Source organism: Desmodus rotundus, chromosome 3, assembly GCF_022682495.2.
Source record: "Desmodus rotundus isolate HL8 chromosome 3, HLdesRot8A.1, whole genome shotgun sequence".
NCBI classification, from domain to species: Eukaryota; Metazoa; Chordata; class Mammalia; order Chiroptera; family Phyllostomidae; genus Desmodus; species Desmodus rotundus.
Window position 1 is genome coordinate 108,186,992 of NC_071389.1, and position 16,680 is coordinate 108,203,671.

The 16,680-nt window shown below is 36.9% G+C and overlaps 1 protein-coding gene across 15 annotated transcripts in view; it reads left to right on the forward strand.

Moving 5' to 3' along the window:
- LNX2 (ligand of numb-protein X 2) overlaps window positions 1–16,680 on the forward strand; it is an 86,011-nt gene that overhangs the window by 36,638 nt on the left and 32,693 nt on the right. For 7 of the 15 annotated variants that reach the window (XM_024580813.3, XM_045188124.2, XM_071220989.1 and 4 more), the window contains one exon: window positions 13,989–14,501. In XM_024580813.3, coding sequence (XP_024436581.2) covers window positions 14,095–14,501 — 407 coding nt within the window. In that variant the 5' untranslated portion in view covers window positions 13,989–14,094. Of the gene's footprint in view, window positions 1–3,257; window positions 3,788–5,062; window positions 5,163–6,713; window positions 6,882–13,988; window positions 14,502–16,680 lie in introns of those variants that run through there. The other 8 variants (XM_045188125.2, XM_053920749.1, XM_045188126.2 and 5 more) reach the window with 3 other exon arrangements.

Here is a 16,680-nt window from a genome sequence, read left to right on the forward strand (position 1 = left end):
GTATAGTGTAAGCCAAGGGATCAGAATTTCAAGGAGAGCGATCAGTGATATTACAGGGAGGAAAAACAGAATTTGGAACTGAGAAGTTACTGTTTGACTTGGCAGTTAGACATTTATGACCACAGTAAAGCCTGTCTCCGTGGCTGATGGAGATTTCTAACCCTTAGAAATTGGACACTGCAAGCATTGTCTAGTATTTCAAAACTATTGGAGGTGAAATGAAAGTGGGGCAAATGGTAATAAATGTAGAAGGATATTTTGTTTTCATTTTTAAAATTGTTGAGATGTGAATTTTTTTATGTGGAGGGCGAAAGTTAGAGAAAGTCAAAGACACATGAGGTAAGTAGTATTGGATATTGAGTCCAGGTGGAGGAGAAATTAGCCTTTAGACAGGAAAGGGAGAGGTCTGATGGAAGAAGAAGGGAATTGAGAATGTGTATAGATGGAGATAGGTAACTTGTACTTACTGATGGAGGTAAAAAGTATTTTGTTTTCTTAAATGGGTGAGGGAGACTATCACCTCTGATAGTCTCAGTTCCTCTTAGAATATAAATTTCTGCCCATACAGCATAATTTCACAAAAATTGTCTTTGCTCTAATTCCTCTCTTCCAGTTCTCTCTCAAACTCTTTCCAGGAAGGTTTGGTTCTCACCATTCCACCAAAACTCTGTGTTAAGGTCACTGGTGAATTCTATGTTACTTAATCCAATGTTTAATTCTCAGGCCTAATCTTATTTTCCTCGCCTGCAGGATTTGACACAATCACTCCCCGCTGCTTAAAACACTTTTTGGTTTTTCTACAACATACTCTCCTAATTTTCTTCCTAGCCACAATGACTCCTTCTCCTCAGCTTGGTTCCTTCCCCTCCCCCAGCTCATAATGTTGAAATGTCCCAAGGCTCAGTGCTCGGACCCCTTCTCTTTTCTACTTACACTCGCCCACTCTGTACTAAGGGCTTTGTTGAGCTGGTGGCTTTCCATACTATCTATACACCAGTGCTTCCTAAATTTATATCATCAGCCAGTCCTTTCCCTTGACATGCTCCTGCACATTTATGCCTACTCAGTGTCTCTACGTGGAGGTCTAATAAGCCTTCCAAATTTAACATGTTCAAACTTGAGCATACTCACTCAGCTTACTCTCTTACAGACTTGTGCATCTCAATTATGTTAATTGTATCTTTCCAATTCAGACCAAACACCTTGGAACCATACCTGACTTCTCTCCCCACCATCAAACCATGCACACCGTTTATTCATCAACAAATCATATTGGTCTGTCATACATATACATACATACATATACATATATGTACACATATATATACACATATACACATATATATAAATATATAAAATCTCCCCAGAATTGAGTCACTTGTCAATATCTCAACTCTGTTCACCCTGGTCAATCTGCCATCATCACCTGCTTGGAATATTTCAGTAGGCTTCTAATTGCGTCTGATTTTAGCCCCTTCAGATTAAAGTCAACCTAGCAGCCAGAGAAACCCTGTTAAGATTTGTAGAGTAGAAGCCAAAGTTCTTTGAAGCCCTACAAGATTTAGTAAGGCCCAGTTACCATTCTGACCTGTTCTCTCTGCTTTGCTGATTTCATCCACACTGGCTTCCTTACTGTTTTTTGAACACACCAGCCATATTTTCACCTCAGGGCCTTTACACTTATTTCATTTGTCGATAACAAACATTTTTACACCAGGTACCTGTGTGGCTTTCTACCTTATTCCTTTTGGTTTTAACTCAAATGCCACCTCACAGTCAGTTTTTCCCTGTGAGGGAAAGCTATCCTTCTCCCACTACTGTCTTCCCTTTCTTGCTTTCTTTTTCTTTGTAGCACATTTCACCATATAAAGTACTACCTATTTCATTTCATTTTCTTGTGTATTATTTATCATCTAGAGACTCCCACCCCCACTCAAAATGTAAGCTTCATGAGGGCCAGGATTTTTGTCACTGTTTAGTGCTGAACTCCCAACTCTAGAACAGTGCCTGGCACATAGGAGATTCTTAACAACCTGAGTGAATGGATGGGTGGATGGATGGATGGAAGAAGGGGAAGGATGGATGGAGAAGCGTATGGATGGAGAAGCGTATGGATGGCAGACACATGGATGGATGGATGGATGGATGGATGGATGGATGGATAGTAAGGGAGGATAGAGGATGAATTAGAGGTCAGGTTTGAAAGTTAGGAAGAAGAATAGTTAGTTTAATTTTGAATATATTTTGTTTGTAAAAGTTTCCTAGTGGATATGTCAAAAAGGCAGGTAATAACTACATAACTTGTAAAACCTGAAATTTCGTTTGAATCAACCAGTTTGTAAAAAAGTAATATAATTTGCGGTGCATTGTTAATCATCCTAGTGATTTAATATAATACAGTCTCTTTGTATTTCTGGCTTTACAATACAAATATTTTATTTCTAGTCATGTAACCTTAGGTACTTATATTTTTGAAGGGCTATTTTATTTGTGTTATATCTGAATATGGGTGATGAGTAACAATATAATAAGGATTTTCTTTTAATTTTCCTCAGTATTAGAACTACAATATACATAACTCAGACGAGTCATCTTAATAAATTAGAAGGACCTCTGGCAACACAAGAGAATCATTCTGGATAAATACCAAGGCTACCAAGGCTTTGGTTCCTTCCCATAATGCCAGTGTCTGCTTAGGTTAATCTTGAGAAAGCAGAGATTGGGTCCACTCAGTGATGATCTTTTGAAGTCTGGCCCAAAGTCATTCTTGATCTGATAATTTATATATATATATAAATTTATAACTGGAAGAAATTTAGCATCATGATACATGTTTTAAGTATTGGTGTCACTGCTTAGCTTGGAAAACTGCAGCATTTAAATTTCCTATATCTTTCCCATAGTTAAGATGATGAAGTCCTTGAATCTTAATTATTAGTGATACTACCATCAGAAAGCCTATCCTGACTGGGCTCCATTTCATTTATTTTACTGTGTAGGTTTGATCACAGAATAGCAATGTCTTGCTGATATCTTTGCATATACTGAGGGAAATAAGGCTGAAAAGTTTGTTACTTTTCTGTAGCTATGGGGGTTTTATGGAAAAATATAAGATTGACTCTGGAGCAAAATCTGCCATCTAAAACCATCTATTTATACATACTACTAACTAACAATTACTGTGTTTGTCTTAGAGAAAGAAAAAGCAAACCAACCAACCATATTAGTCTCTTAGAACAAGGTAGCAGCATCTCCGAAATACCATCTTATTGGGAACCAGGAAAGAAAGTTATTTTTGTCTTACAGCATTGTGTTATCTTATGTCATAATACTGTAATAAAAATTAGATGTTCAGCAATTTATCTAGCACTACTCTCTTCTACATACACTTGTCTGTGAAAATAAAAAATTTCAGGTCAGGATATACTGTCCAGTACTTTGAAGATCAAACAGACAAAAAAAACATGAAAGAGAAATGCTCACAGAAAACTCCTCCTGATAAGCTTTGGATTTAGACCATTTTTATAGTAATCACAATGCTGGGTGCCAGTAAAGGAAAAAATGTTGGTTCTGTTTTGGGGTGGGGGGGAGAACCATGGAATTTGGGGTCTGTAAGTAACTTCAGAGTTGATCTAGTATTGTCCACTAGTATATAGGTTAAGACAGTGGAAGACTGATGCGGACTCCAGCCAGCAGTGTCCGCAGTGCTGTGGATGAGACGAAACAAATTCACATGGACTACTGAAGTCCTGTGGAGAAAAATGGACAGCACGGCCAGTCTCTCAAGGTGAGAGTGTCTTGGCCACTCTCTCAAGGGGAGAGTGCCTCGACCCTTGCCTTGACAGGCTGTTACTGGCTTTCTAATAGCATGCATCAAAGAAGGTTCTCATTCATTATGCTCAGGTTTGCTTTAGGTGATTAGTTTTTACAGATACCAAAGGAAATGATGTTACCCATTACTTCTTACAGATTAACAGGGAAAAAATTTTGCAAATGCAAGGGAATGAAAAGAGTAATTGGTTTGGTTACACTTCAATCCTTGGGAGAATTAGCATAGACTTCAGGAAGTTACTTTAAAGATATGCAGCAAGCATTTGCTGCTTCAACTCAGGGTGAGGGAGTTTTAGCAAGAGCAAGTCTCAAAGCAGCCTAGGTACAATGCAGGCCTGGTTTCCCACGGGAGAGCTGATCTGTGGGTTTGGCGTCCTGTGTGCCACCACGCGCCTATATGCTTTCCAATGGGGCTGGGCTACGTTTGCCATTCCACACGGATAGGTTCCCTACAGAAGACTAAAGAGGTGAAGTGCTGAGCTGTGTGGCCTGGTTATTAGTTGCAAGCTCAGAATCTAATCCAGGCCTTCTAAAGACCACTCTAGTAGGAGGAGCTTGGGCTGCTCGACAGTCCAGCCTGTTCATTCTTATCTGTATCATCCTTTACCATCATTAATCTAGTCTTAAATTTGTGTTACAAGACTTCGTGGCTTGTAAAAGGTTTTTCTGGAGCGGAACATTTTTAGCTTCGCAGTAATTCTACCATTTCTCTTTTATTCATGAGAAGGTTGATTTATAGGTATTTACGTGCTATGACACATTATGATGTCACATTGCTAGCGAGTGAGTGGCAGAGTCAGATTTTGAACTCAGGTCTCTTACTGCACAATCAGTGGTTTTTTGAGGCCCTTTACTCCCTTGGATAAATAAGAGTTAATTGAGGAATTATGACTGACAGTTGTAGAAATTAGAGAGTGAAAAGACCTTGAAAATAAGCATTTATCAATCATTGGAAAACAGATGTTTTCTAAACATACTGTGGAAATTTAAAAAACAAGTATTTTTTAAGTTTGAAAGATTTTTGTCTTTTAGAAGAAAATAGATTCTTTTTGCTTTAATTTATTAAAATCAGAACCCTTGCATCTGAATGTAATATGAAGACATATTTAAATAATATCCAGAAGATAAACTTCTCATACAACGAAACCAAATCAGCGAAACTAGTTTCCCTCACCACTCACATCGTATCTTTTACATATTGTACAACACGTATGATATTGCCCCAACTCAGGTGGCTGGTGAGGAATGCTGCTGAGAAGAGCCCACATGCTGTAGGAGTGTCTTTCCTGGAATATGGTTCTTTTCACAGAGGACTTCCCTTATTGGCAGAGGTATGGCTGAATAGTCAACTGTATGGGAATTTTTAGTATTTCACATGGTATATTGCCTTTTTGAAATAGTTTTATATCAGTTGTTTTTAAATTATTCTTAAGTAACATAATTTAGTATAATTAAAAAATATAACTTTAGTATAACTATCTCAGCCTACAGGAATTGGGCAGGTAATCCAGTTTAGTCTTTGCCTTTATCTTTTTGCTTTAAAAAAAAAGTTTTTCACCATAATTTCATGGCTCAAAATTAGAAGAACTAGAGGTAGAAGGACATTTGAAATTTATAAGTCTCTACTAGCCATAACTTAACCTCCCTTTTAATAGAATATTTAAGAGATTATTAAAGTTCTCAAAAACAATACCTAACAGATGTTGAGACTAGAAAGTAAATATACATGCCCTGGCTGGTGTGGCTCAGTGGATTGAGTGCTGGCCTATGAACCAAAAGGTCACTGGATTGATTCCCAGTCAGGGCACATGCCTGGGTTGCAGGCCAGGTCCCCCATTTGGGGGCATGTGAGAGGCATCCACACGTTGATGTTTCCATCTCTTTCTTCCTCCCTTCCATTCTCTAAAAATAAATAAATAAAATCTTGAACAAAAATAAAGTAACTATACAGCAGTAAGTATGTTATTGTATGTGAAAAGGTACAGAACTGTAAGAATTGTAGAGCCAGATTTAAACTGTGTGTGTGTGTGTATGGTCAGTTACTATTTAAGCATAGCTGGTAGAGTATAGACAGACAGCTAAGGCACCAGAATATATATATACATATATACATATACACACACACATATACACACATATATAGATAAAAAACATACCAGTGCATAGAAGACATTGGATAAACATGTGGTGAATGAAAGAATGAGCTGTAGTGACCCAGTTATCCAGCTGGCATAGAGCTTAGAGCCTAAGTCTCATAGCTTCTAGCATTTTTTGCTTAACTTACAATTTCCTAGATTATTAAATAGGGTACATCTAACCACAAGTAGCATCTTAAGAATTTTAAAGTGGTTTTTCAAATATTTTCACTTGCTAAAATGGGGTAGGAGATAAATAGCTAAGTATGCTCAATTATAATTTTATGTGGAAAAAGAATTGTAGATTATAAATATGGAATCAATGGAAACTGATATTTGATAGTTTTCCAAGTGACAGGTGGTAGGAAATAGTTTTGGTTCATTTAAGAATAGAATTTATGTAAGGCTCTCATATAATATGGTAAATATTTCTACACAGTGAAATATCCAGATACTCTTCTTCCAGGAGGAAAAGATTCTGGGGGGAGAACTTTATTCCAAGAGGGATAGACTCCTCCAGTATGGGCTCATCTTAACATTTTGCCTTTTTCAGTTTTGTCTTTTTTGAAAATAGTGCTGGTTATTTTGTTACTTTTTAGTGCTCTGTACAGGTTCTCAAAGTGTGTCCCAGGACCCCCTGTTCTCTGTCATTGGGTTCACAAGGTCAGAATTGTCCCCCAACTGCAAGGTTACAACTATTTTCCTGAGGCGTTGTCTGCCTTTCTCACTCTCATTCTCATCCTGTAGTTTTTTATAGGGTACCTGACATGGGATCTCAAAACAGACTGAAAACAAAAACAGATTTAAGACTTCAGATTTGCAAAAATGTAACACAATGGCTCTCCCCTGTTTATTTTGAAAGAAGTTATTTTTTCATGAAAAAATGTGAACACAGGTTTATTGTTTAATTAACAAGTGAGTATTTAAACATTTATCTAATTAAATTAATTGCATTGCCATTTCAAGAATGTTATATAAATGGAACAGTATAGCATGCAACCCTTTAGAACTGGCTTTTTCACTCAGCATAATTCTCTGGAGATTCATTCATGCAGGTTTTTACGGGTATCCATAGTCCTTTCCTTTTTATTGCTGAGTAATAGTTCATGATATGGATGTAGTGTAGTTTTGTAAAAATCAACTGCTGAAGGACATCTGGGTTGTTTCTAGTTCTTGACATTACAAATATAGCTGTAGAGGTTTTTGTGTGAATATAAATTTTCATTTCTCTAGGATAAATATCCAGGAACTTGGTTGCTGAATTGTGTTGTAGTTGCATGTTAGTTTTGTTAAGAAACTACCAAGCTTACCCTGACTGGTGTGGCTCAGTTGGTTGAAGCATTGTCCTGTGACCTTCAAAGGTTGTAAGTTCAATTCCCAGTCAGGGCACCGCCTAGGTTTCAGGTTCCATCCCCAGTCTGGGCACATGGGAGGCAACTGATCGGTGCCTCTCTCTCGCATAGATGTTTCTCTCTTTTCCTTTCTCTCTCTTTAGAAACAATGAAAAAATGTCCTTGGATAAGGATTAAAAAAGAAAGAAAGAAAGAAAAAAGGAACTGTTGAGCTTGTCCAGGGTGAATAAGGGAGCCCTTAGGTTTAAAAGTTTGACAACCACTGCTTTATGCAAAGGTAGCTATCAAAGCTGAAATGAACATAATATGATAACATTTTCTTGTGTTGATATCAAGTATTTTTTCTCGGACATTTGAAAATTAAAGGGAGTGATAGGTTATACTTTGTAATCACAGGGTCCAATATGTTGACTATTTTGCAGTGTCACAAATAAATGTGCTTGTAAATGTGTTCTCTTACATAATTATATAGGGTGGGGCAAAAGTGGGTTTATAGTTGTCTGTACGGAAAATAATATAGTAGTTAATAAATAATACAATAATAAACTGTGTTTCATGTACTCACAACTGTAAACCTACTTTTGTACCCCCCCCCCATATAGTTATACATTTCAGAACTAATCTACATTTTAGGCTCAAGTATAAGCCTGAGAACACTTTTTTTAATGCATAACATGTGCCAAGAACTCGGAACAGGAGAAATAAAATCGACACTGTTATCTTTACCCTCAAAGAGGTGAGAAGATAGTAAGGGAGCATGCAAATACAGTGGCTGTTGAAATGCGGATGTGTGTAAAGAGCAGCAGGAGGCTACAGTGATAAGGGAGATGGACCCGAGAGTAGGAAGGAGTCAGATAGGATTGGACAGAGCAGGGAGTGGTTGACCTAGGAGTGAATAGGAGTCTACCAGGAGGAGCACGGGAGGAGAGGGTATTCCTAGACTCTTGGCATTGACGAATCAAAGGATGTTTCCCATCTGACTATACTTTGGTAGTAATATTTGACTCAACGTCTTTTATCCTGGGCTAGATCTCTCAAGTTAGGGCCATTGGTGACTCTTTCACTCTGAATCAAAAATAACATTAAGAGAAATGGTCTGAATGATATATAGTTTTGGAGTGGGCAAATTAACTATGAAAACCATAATTCTTTCTTAGAGTCTATGATGTACCCAGATCATCTTATACCATAATCCAGGAAGAGGAAGCATGTTACTCATAACTGGATTAGGTAGTAAACCATGTTTTATAACTCCCTTTTCATTGTACTGGCTCTATTTCAAGATACTATTTAAAATGTGTTGTAATATTCCCAGCCAATTGAATAATTTCCATGTCTTTACTATTCCTGTAATATTAGCTAAATAGATAATGTAGTTTGTAAAGATACACACTATGCTACATTTTACATTTTGGAAAATATTTAAGACTATTATTTACTTGTATTTTAGTATTTCTAATTATGCTCATAGAATACGTGAAATCAAAATTACATAAACATGGGCATATCCTTCAGTTTACACAGATGCATTTCTGGTCGCCTGAACTTACCAAGAGTGAGCAAGCGTATTGTCACCCACTTGGTCATTCTGCATTTATTGAGCTTCTCCCATGTGGGATGCCAGCTCTTAAAGAGGGACTACAGTGGAGGCTGCAGTGTGAGAAGTAGTATAGGGCATTGCAGAGGACTTGCACACAAGGTAGGAATAAAACCATCTGCCTGGATTGGGAATAGAGGGTAGGACTGGGGGTTGGAAGGAAAGCCGGGGTCAGGCTACTTTTGTCCTTAACAAACTCACACCAAGGCATTCATGAAATACTTTACCTCATTTCTGTAATTATCTAATTGACTGTTGGGTTATTTTGAAGCAAGAAAGCACTGGATTTACCTTTGGGTTTCTCTTACTATGTAATTTTACATTGTATGGCTTGGGGCAAATCAAAGTCTGTTTAAACTCTTTAATAGCAGTAATAATAACTAACACTTATATAGCACCTATTATGTGTCAGGTGCACACACACATACATGTATTATTACTGCCATTTCACAGATGAGAAGGTAACATTTAATAAGGTCACAAACTAGTAATTGACAGAGGGAGGATTTGAAGCCTCACAGAGTACCTGAGCCACCAGGGTATTGTCTGAACTCCTTGTGCTATATGGCCTCTTAGGGCTTTAATCAATATTCATATACACGTGTTAGTGACCCACCCATGGTAATTTTTCATTTAATGTTGGTTTCGAGGTAACAGAGGTATTTCAGGCTGGAGATCTTGCAGTTGTTATTTGGAATTTGAAATGGGAACATGCAAGTTCTTCCTCTTGAAAAGAGTTTGTGATAAAAGGAAAATAATCAAAGAACTAAGTTATTTAGAGATTTATAAAATAGCTAAAACATAATAGTCTAAAGAGAAATGCTTTCTTAGTCATTATGTGGGAGGCTAGAATTACAGTACCTTTTCTTGAAGAGAGGAATAATTAGAATAACCACTGTCACAAACAGAGAAGACCAAAGGATATAAAAATTTTCTTGCTAATCGAGTAGAAAACAAGTCTGTAAACATTCTGTGTTAAATACCTGGGCTGAAGCAGCAGTTTGCTTGAGATAAATAATATTTCTCTCTTTAATTTCACATACCTTTCACTGATATTTAAAAAGTTAATGATGCTCAGAGGGTAAAGAAGCCCCATAAGTTACAAAATACAAGGAGTGTCTGCTCTCTTAATGTTGGCACTGGTAGGATTCTCGATCACAGGCTGCTCTTATTGTTCTTATACTAAGTAGTTTTTAAAAACACACAATTTATCCAAAGTCAGCCATCCCATCTGAATCTTCTCTCATCCTGTCATAATTTATAATAGTTCTTGTTAAATCTCTTAAGATGTTAATGCTGTTTTTCAATAAATATGCCAAATAAATAAAATAGCAAATGCATATATGGGACTGGAGGAGAATTTTATTATTAAAACAAATACCAGTGGTATCAACATGGTGTTCTAGCCTTTTTGTCCTTGAAACAGGAACACTGAGTCTTATAATTACTCTGCCCCGAGTACATTTTCTTTGCCTCGGAGGGCTGGACCCGCTCCACATTCCCTGAATGTATGTGCACTCTCAAGCTCCTGTGACTCGGCATTGAGATGCCCCTGTCCATTCCTGTCACAGCTCAGCAGTTCATATTTTTTCCCCTTTTGAAAGTTTTTCCACCCATAAAGCCAAACTTAGATGCCAGTTCTCCCCACCTGTCTCTGTGTCCACATAGCAGCCTGTGCATAACTTCCTCAGAGTTCTTATTACTGTATTTTGCTGTGTATAATGCGCACTCATTGCCTAAATTTTTGAGGGAAAAATAAGGATGTGCATTATACACGGGTAATAGTAATTTCATATCTATATAAATGTTTTCAATTCTTTTATTTATATTTATGCATTAAAAGTGCAACTCTAAAAAGCTATAACAATACCTGTATGCAAAATAATACCTTGGAATGTAACAATCAGTTTTGTTTCTAAATACAAACAAATAAAAAATTGAATTAAAAATTAAAATGAAAGTTTTTTTTCCTGAAAGTTTGGGCCAAAAATGTGGGAGTGCATTATACATAGGAGTGCATTATACACAGCAAAACACAGCACATCACATTTTAATAGCGGGTTTCCTTAACCATCTTCTCCCTACTTCTCTGCCCTCATTCAATGTTTAGCACATACTAGACACTGTAAATATTTACAAAAGAATGAATAGAGATGGTTGCTGCCTTTAGAGTCGACCTTTTAACCCCTGATGCTGTAGCAGCAGGAATCTGGAAACCCTTATCTGAGGAGAGCATTCCTAGCTAGGCCTGCATTAAACAGGGGTAGGCTGTTGTAAGAGTCCTGGGTTGCAGAGGGGACACATACAGGCATGTGCATTTGTGCACACAAACAAACACACAACACACTGCTGCTCCGAGTAAGCAGAATAAATGGAAATGTGGAATAATATGAGGTAGAAATGAAATTTATAACATATCTGTTGAATTACAGCAGGTTTTTTCTTTTAATGGCATTAAATACTCTTGTATTTTATGAGGTTTGAATAGCTGTTGTTTTTATACACTATGCAGATTTACCTTTCTATAATCTGTCTTATATAGAGAGAATATTAAAATTATACATATTTTGAAATCCATTTATCTCCATGTATAGTGCAAAGCAGAGCAAAGGTCATTTTTTTAACATACAATGAATTGTCCCTGAGACTACATTTTGAAGGTACAATCTTTAGTCTTATAAATGCATAAAATAAGTCAGAAGCAAAGAACCATGAGTGGGATTGCCAGTGCAAATGTATTATATGCTATATACCTCAAATTACATTATTAGCATATTATGTAGATTAATTGGCTTTAGACAATCATTGAGGTCTAGAGACTTCCAGCCAAGATGGAGGCATAGGCAGATACACTTTGTCTCCTCTCACAAACAAAAGAAGGGCAACAACAAATTTAAAAACAAAAAATAACCAGAACTGACAGAAAATTGAAATGTATAGAAGTCTGACAGCCAAGGAGTTGAAAAAGAAACATTCATCCAGACCTGTAGGCTGGGTGGAGATGGGCACCTGGGGCAGAGAGAACTCGCAGCAAGATGGCAGCTCATGTGCGCACTGGGAGGAACAACGGGGGAGCGAGACATACCATGCAACCCAGGGTTCCAATGTGGGGAAATAAAGCCTCAAAACCTCTGACTGAAAAAACCTGTGTGAGTTGGGGCAGCAGGAGAAAGTCCCAGTCTCACAGCAGAGTTTGTTGCAGAGACTGACAGAGTCCTAGAACGTAGGCAAAACCACCCACTTGGGAATCAGCACCAGAAGGGCTCAATTTGCTTGTGGTTAGCTGCAGAAGTGACTGAAAGCCAGCTGAGAGCTGAGCAAGCAGCATTGCTCCCTCTCAGACCCCTCCCCCACATACAGTGTCACAGCGCAGCTATGTGGGTTGCCCTGCCCTGGCAAATAAACCTAGGGCTCTGCCCCTTACTGTAACAGGTGAGCTGAGACAAAGAAATATGGCTCAAATGAGAGAACAGAGCAAAGCTCCAGAAAAAATACAACTAAGCGATGAAGAGTTAGCCAATCTATCAGATGCACAGTTCAAAACACTGGTTATCAGGATGCTCACAGAAATGATTGAGTATGGTTGAAAAACAGAGGAAAAAGTGAAGGCTATAAAAGTGAAATAAAGGAAAATACACAGTCAACTAACAATGGAGGGAAGGAAACAGGGACTCAAATCAACAGTTTGGACCAGAGGAAGAAATAAGCATTCAACCAGAACAGAATGAAGAAACAAGAATTCAAAAAAATGAGTGGCTTAGGAACCTCTGGGACAACTTTAAATGTCCCAACATCCAAATCATACGGGTGCCAGGAGAAGAGGAAGAACAGGAAATTGAAAACTTATTTGAAAAGATAATGAAGGAGAACTTCCCTAATCTGGCAAAGGAAATAGACTTCCAGGAAGCTCAGAGAGTCCCAAGGAGTCCCACACCAAGGCACATCATGATTATATTACCCAAGATTAAAGATAAAAGCAGCAAGAGAAAATGAGACGGTTACTTACAAAAGAGTTCCCATAAGACTGTCAGCTGATTTCTCAAAAGAAACCTTGCAGGCAAGAAGGGGCTGGAAAGAAGTATTCCAAGTCATGAAAGGCAAGGACCTACATCCAAGATTGCTGTATCCAGCAAAGCTATCATTTAGAATGGAAGGTCAGATAAAGTGCTTCCCAGATAAGGTCAAATTAACCGAGTCCATCACCACCAAACCCTTATTATATGAAATATTAAAGGGATTTATCTAAGAAAAAGAAGATGATAAAAAATATGAACAGTAAAATGACAACAAACTTACAGCTATCAACAACCAAACCTAAAATAACAAAAACAAAAATGAACTAAGCAAACAACCAGAACAGGAACAGAACCACAGAAATAGAGATCACATGGAGGATTATCAGAGCAGAGGGGTACAGGGAGGGGGGCAAATGGGGGAAAAGGTACAGGGAATAAGAAGCATAAATGGATACAAAATAGATGGGGTTGTTAAGAATAGTATGGGAAATGGAGAAGCCAAAGAACTTACATGTATGACCCATGGACATGAACTAAGGGAGGAGGGAATGGTATGGGAGGGGGGCATTCAGGGTGGAAGGGAATAAAGGGAAGAAAAAAGTGGAACAACTGTAATAGAATAATCAATAAAATATTAAAAAAAGTATTGAGCCATGATATTTTTGGGGATTTCAGTTAGTAAAACAAATTGTTTATATTACATCATATAATTCATGGCATCTGTGCTTTTAATCACAGTTTTGTTTTCACTGAGAACTTGGCAGTGTAAGTCGTTCTTAGCCAACTAGTAAATTAATTTCATTTTTACATTTTATGACTAATTCATTACCTGTTTTAAATTTTGTGACTTGTTTTTTGTTTTAATTTTTGAGAAATTATTTTATAATTTTTTTCAATTAGTTAATATTCTACTTTATTATCTTTACTGTAAATCCAACATGACCTAAATTTTATTTTTTTTAACTAAAACAAAAGTTAACTAGTAATATTCTGTTGATACTTTCAGCCTATCCTGATAGATATTAATTACTTTTTTTCATTTGTTTTGTATATCTAGAAACCCTTGGTTTCAGTCAAATATCATCTATTAAAGGAAGCCAAGCCTGAAGTGGAGGTGGAAATCTAATAAATGAAGATACAGAAACTACTTCGGTCAATTGAAAATGGGAACAACGAGTGAGGAGATGGTGTCGGTGGAACACACCTGCTCCTCCTCCTTCAATCCTCTGTGTTTTGAGTGTGGCCAGCAGCACTGGACAAGAGAGAATCACTTGTATAATTACCAGAATGACGTGGACGACGACCTGGTCTGCCATATCTGCCTGCAGCCTCTACTGCAGCCACTAGATACCCCCTGTGGGCACACGTTCTGCTGCAAGTGCCTCAGAAACTTCTTACAAGAGAAAGATTTCTGTCCATTGGACCGCAAAAGACTTCACTTTAAGTTGTGTAAGAAGTCTAGTATTCTAGTTCATAAACTCCTGGACAAACTAGTAGTGTCCTGCCCCTTTTCCTCCGTGTGCCAGGATGTAATGCAGCGCTGTGATCTGGAGGCACATCTTAAAAACAGGTGAGTGAAAAATAAGCGAGAGTGAGAAGTAGCTCTAGGTTTTATTAAAAGTTGGTCAAACAAACAAAAACTTCATTAAAAAATGCCAAGGCATCAATAAATAATTGGACAAATAGAATATAAAAGATAGAATAAATAAATAAGTCATGTGGAACAATATGCAACATTAGTATTTATCAAAAACATGAATATAAAAACTACAGTGAGGAAGTACCATTTTATACCTACTAATATTTTTGATGGTATAATATGAAACTGATATATTTATATGGGTAACAGGATATAATGATGCACTCTTTTGTAAGACAGTTTGGCAATTTCTTTAGAATAAATATAATTATCCTTTTATCTGGCTTATTATCCTAAGAAAGTAATGCAAAAGAAAGAAAAATTGTATGTAAAGATGTTCATTGCAACTTGTGCATAGTTCAGTAAACAGAAGTTGACCTAAACAGAAGAGGAGGAGGTAGAAGGATGATACTATATCAACTCAATGGGATATATTTTTTAAAGATTTTCTTTTCTTTTTTTTTTAGAGAGGGGGAAAGGAGGGAAAAAAGAGGGGGAGATAAACATCAATGCGTGAGAGATACATTGATGGGACTCCCCCAGCTGGGGGCGTGGCCTGCAACCCAGGCATGTGCCCTGACTGGGAATCGAACCTGCAACCTTTTGGTTCTCAGACTGGTGCTCAATCCACTGAGCCACACCAGCCAGGGCTCAGTAGGATATTATGCAGCCAGTAAAAATGATACTTTTGTTGTAACATGAAAAATGGATACATATGGTTTTATTTACCTAAGGTCTTATAAAGATTCTGTATTCAGGAACTAGTCTGAACAAGAAACTTTAAAACAGTTAATGATTATTTTTGTTCTACTAATAAAAACTCTTTGAAAGGTTAAGTAATTTAGTTAGCTGATTATATAGTGAGTTTTATAATTTAACTTTGGTAAAATTCTTGATCTTTAAAATTATTTACACCCCTAGGAAGGATTAAAATACATTTCATGTTTTAAGTAGGTAGAATCACATAAGGTGACAGAAATAAATGTATTGATTTATAAATTTCAAAGTTAAGCCACTTGACAGTGCAAAGCTGTGGTAATTGTCAGTTTTGTGAAAACAATGCATAGTAGTATTATACAGGGTGGGACAAAAATAGGTTTATGGTTGTTTATGTGGAAAATAATACAATAATTAGTAAATAATAATACAAGAATAAACTGTATTCTGTGTATTCACAACTGTAAACCTATTTTTGCCTCACCCTGTATATTGAGTTTACAAATAACAGTGTAAATTTGGTATGGAATAGCTTGTCATTATACTCATACAGAGTATCACAGAATTGAAGATTATCTAATCTAATCCCCTCAATTTTCAAATCAGGAAACTGAGTCACAAAGACTTAGAGATAGTTAATGATATAGTTAGACTTAAACTTCAGTGTTCTTTATCATTCTAATACACTATGCTGACTTTTCCACAGGTTGAACCATGTTGTCTACTGCTGTGTGGTAGTAAAGGTTCATATGCACAGTTACATGTTCATTCTGCTCCTAAATATCAGTATGACAAAGTGAGCTGACTCCTTAAAATGAATTAAGATATGTGAGAAAGAATGAGATGTTATTAAAAAGATCAGAAACATGAGGATGTACAGAGAAATAGTTTAAGTCTAAGCTGTATTATTCTAAAATAAACTAAGAAAAGTTTGAAATGTATGTAGCCTTAGCTTTTTGTGTATCTTCAGTCAGTCACCAGCAGGCAGAGAATCCCACCCACAGGCCTTCTGGAAATGGACACCAGACTTTGGCATATGCTAATCTGGGTCGGGCCTAATTACAGCTGAGGATGAAGAGTACTTTAGGCTTTTCTTATTTCTCTCGGAAGAACTGTTCTCTTTTGGGGGTAGGTTCTTTTGTGAGTCTTTTATGAACATCACTCATGGTTAAAGGAACTAAGCAGAGTCTCAATTCAGTTAACTAATTATTTTGATAATAGTGGTAAAAATTTCATAAATTTTTAGGAATATTCCCTTAACTAAAATGTATACAAGAATTTAATACAGGCATATGTCATTTTATTGTGCTTTGCTTTATTGTGCTTTACAAATGTGAGGGGTTTTTTGTTGTTTTGTTTTACAAGTTGAAGGCAAGACCCTCCACCAGCAAAA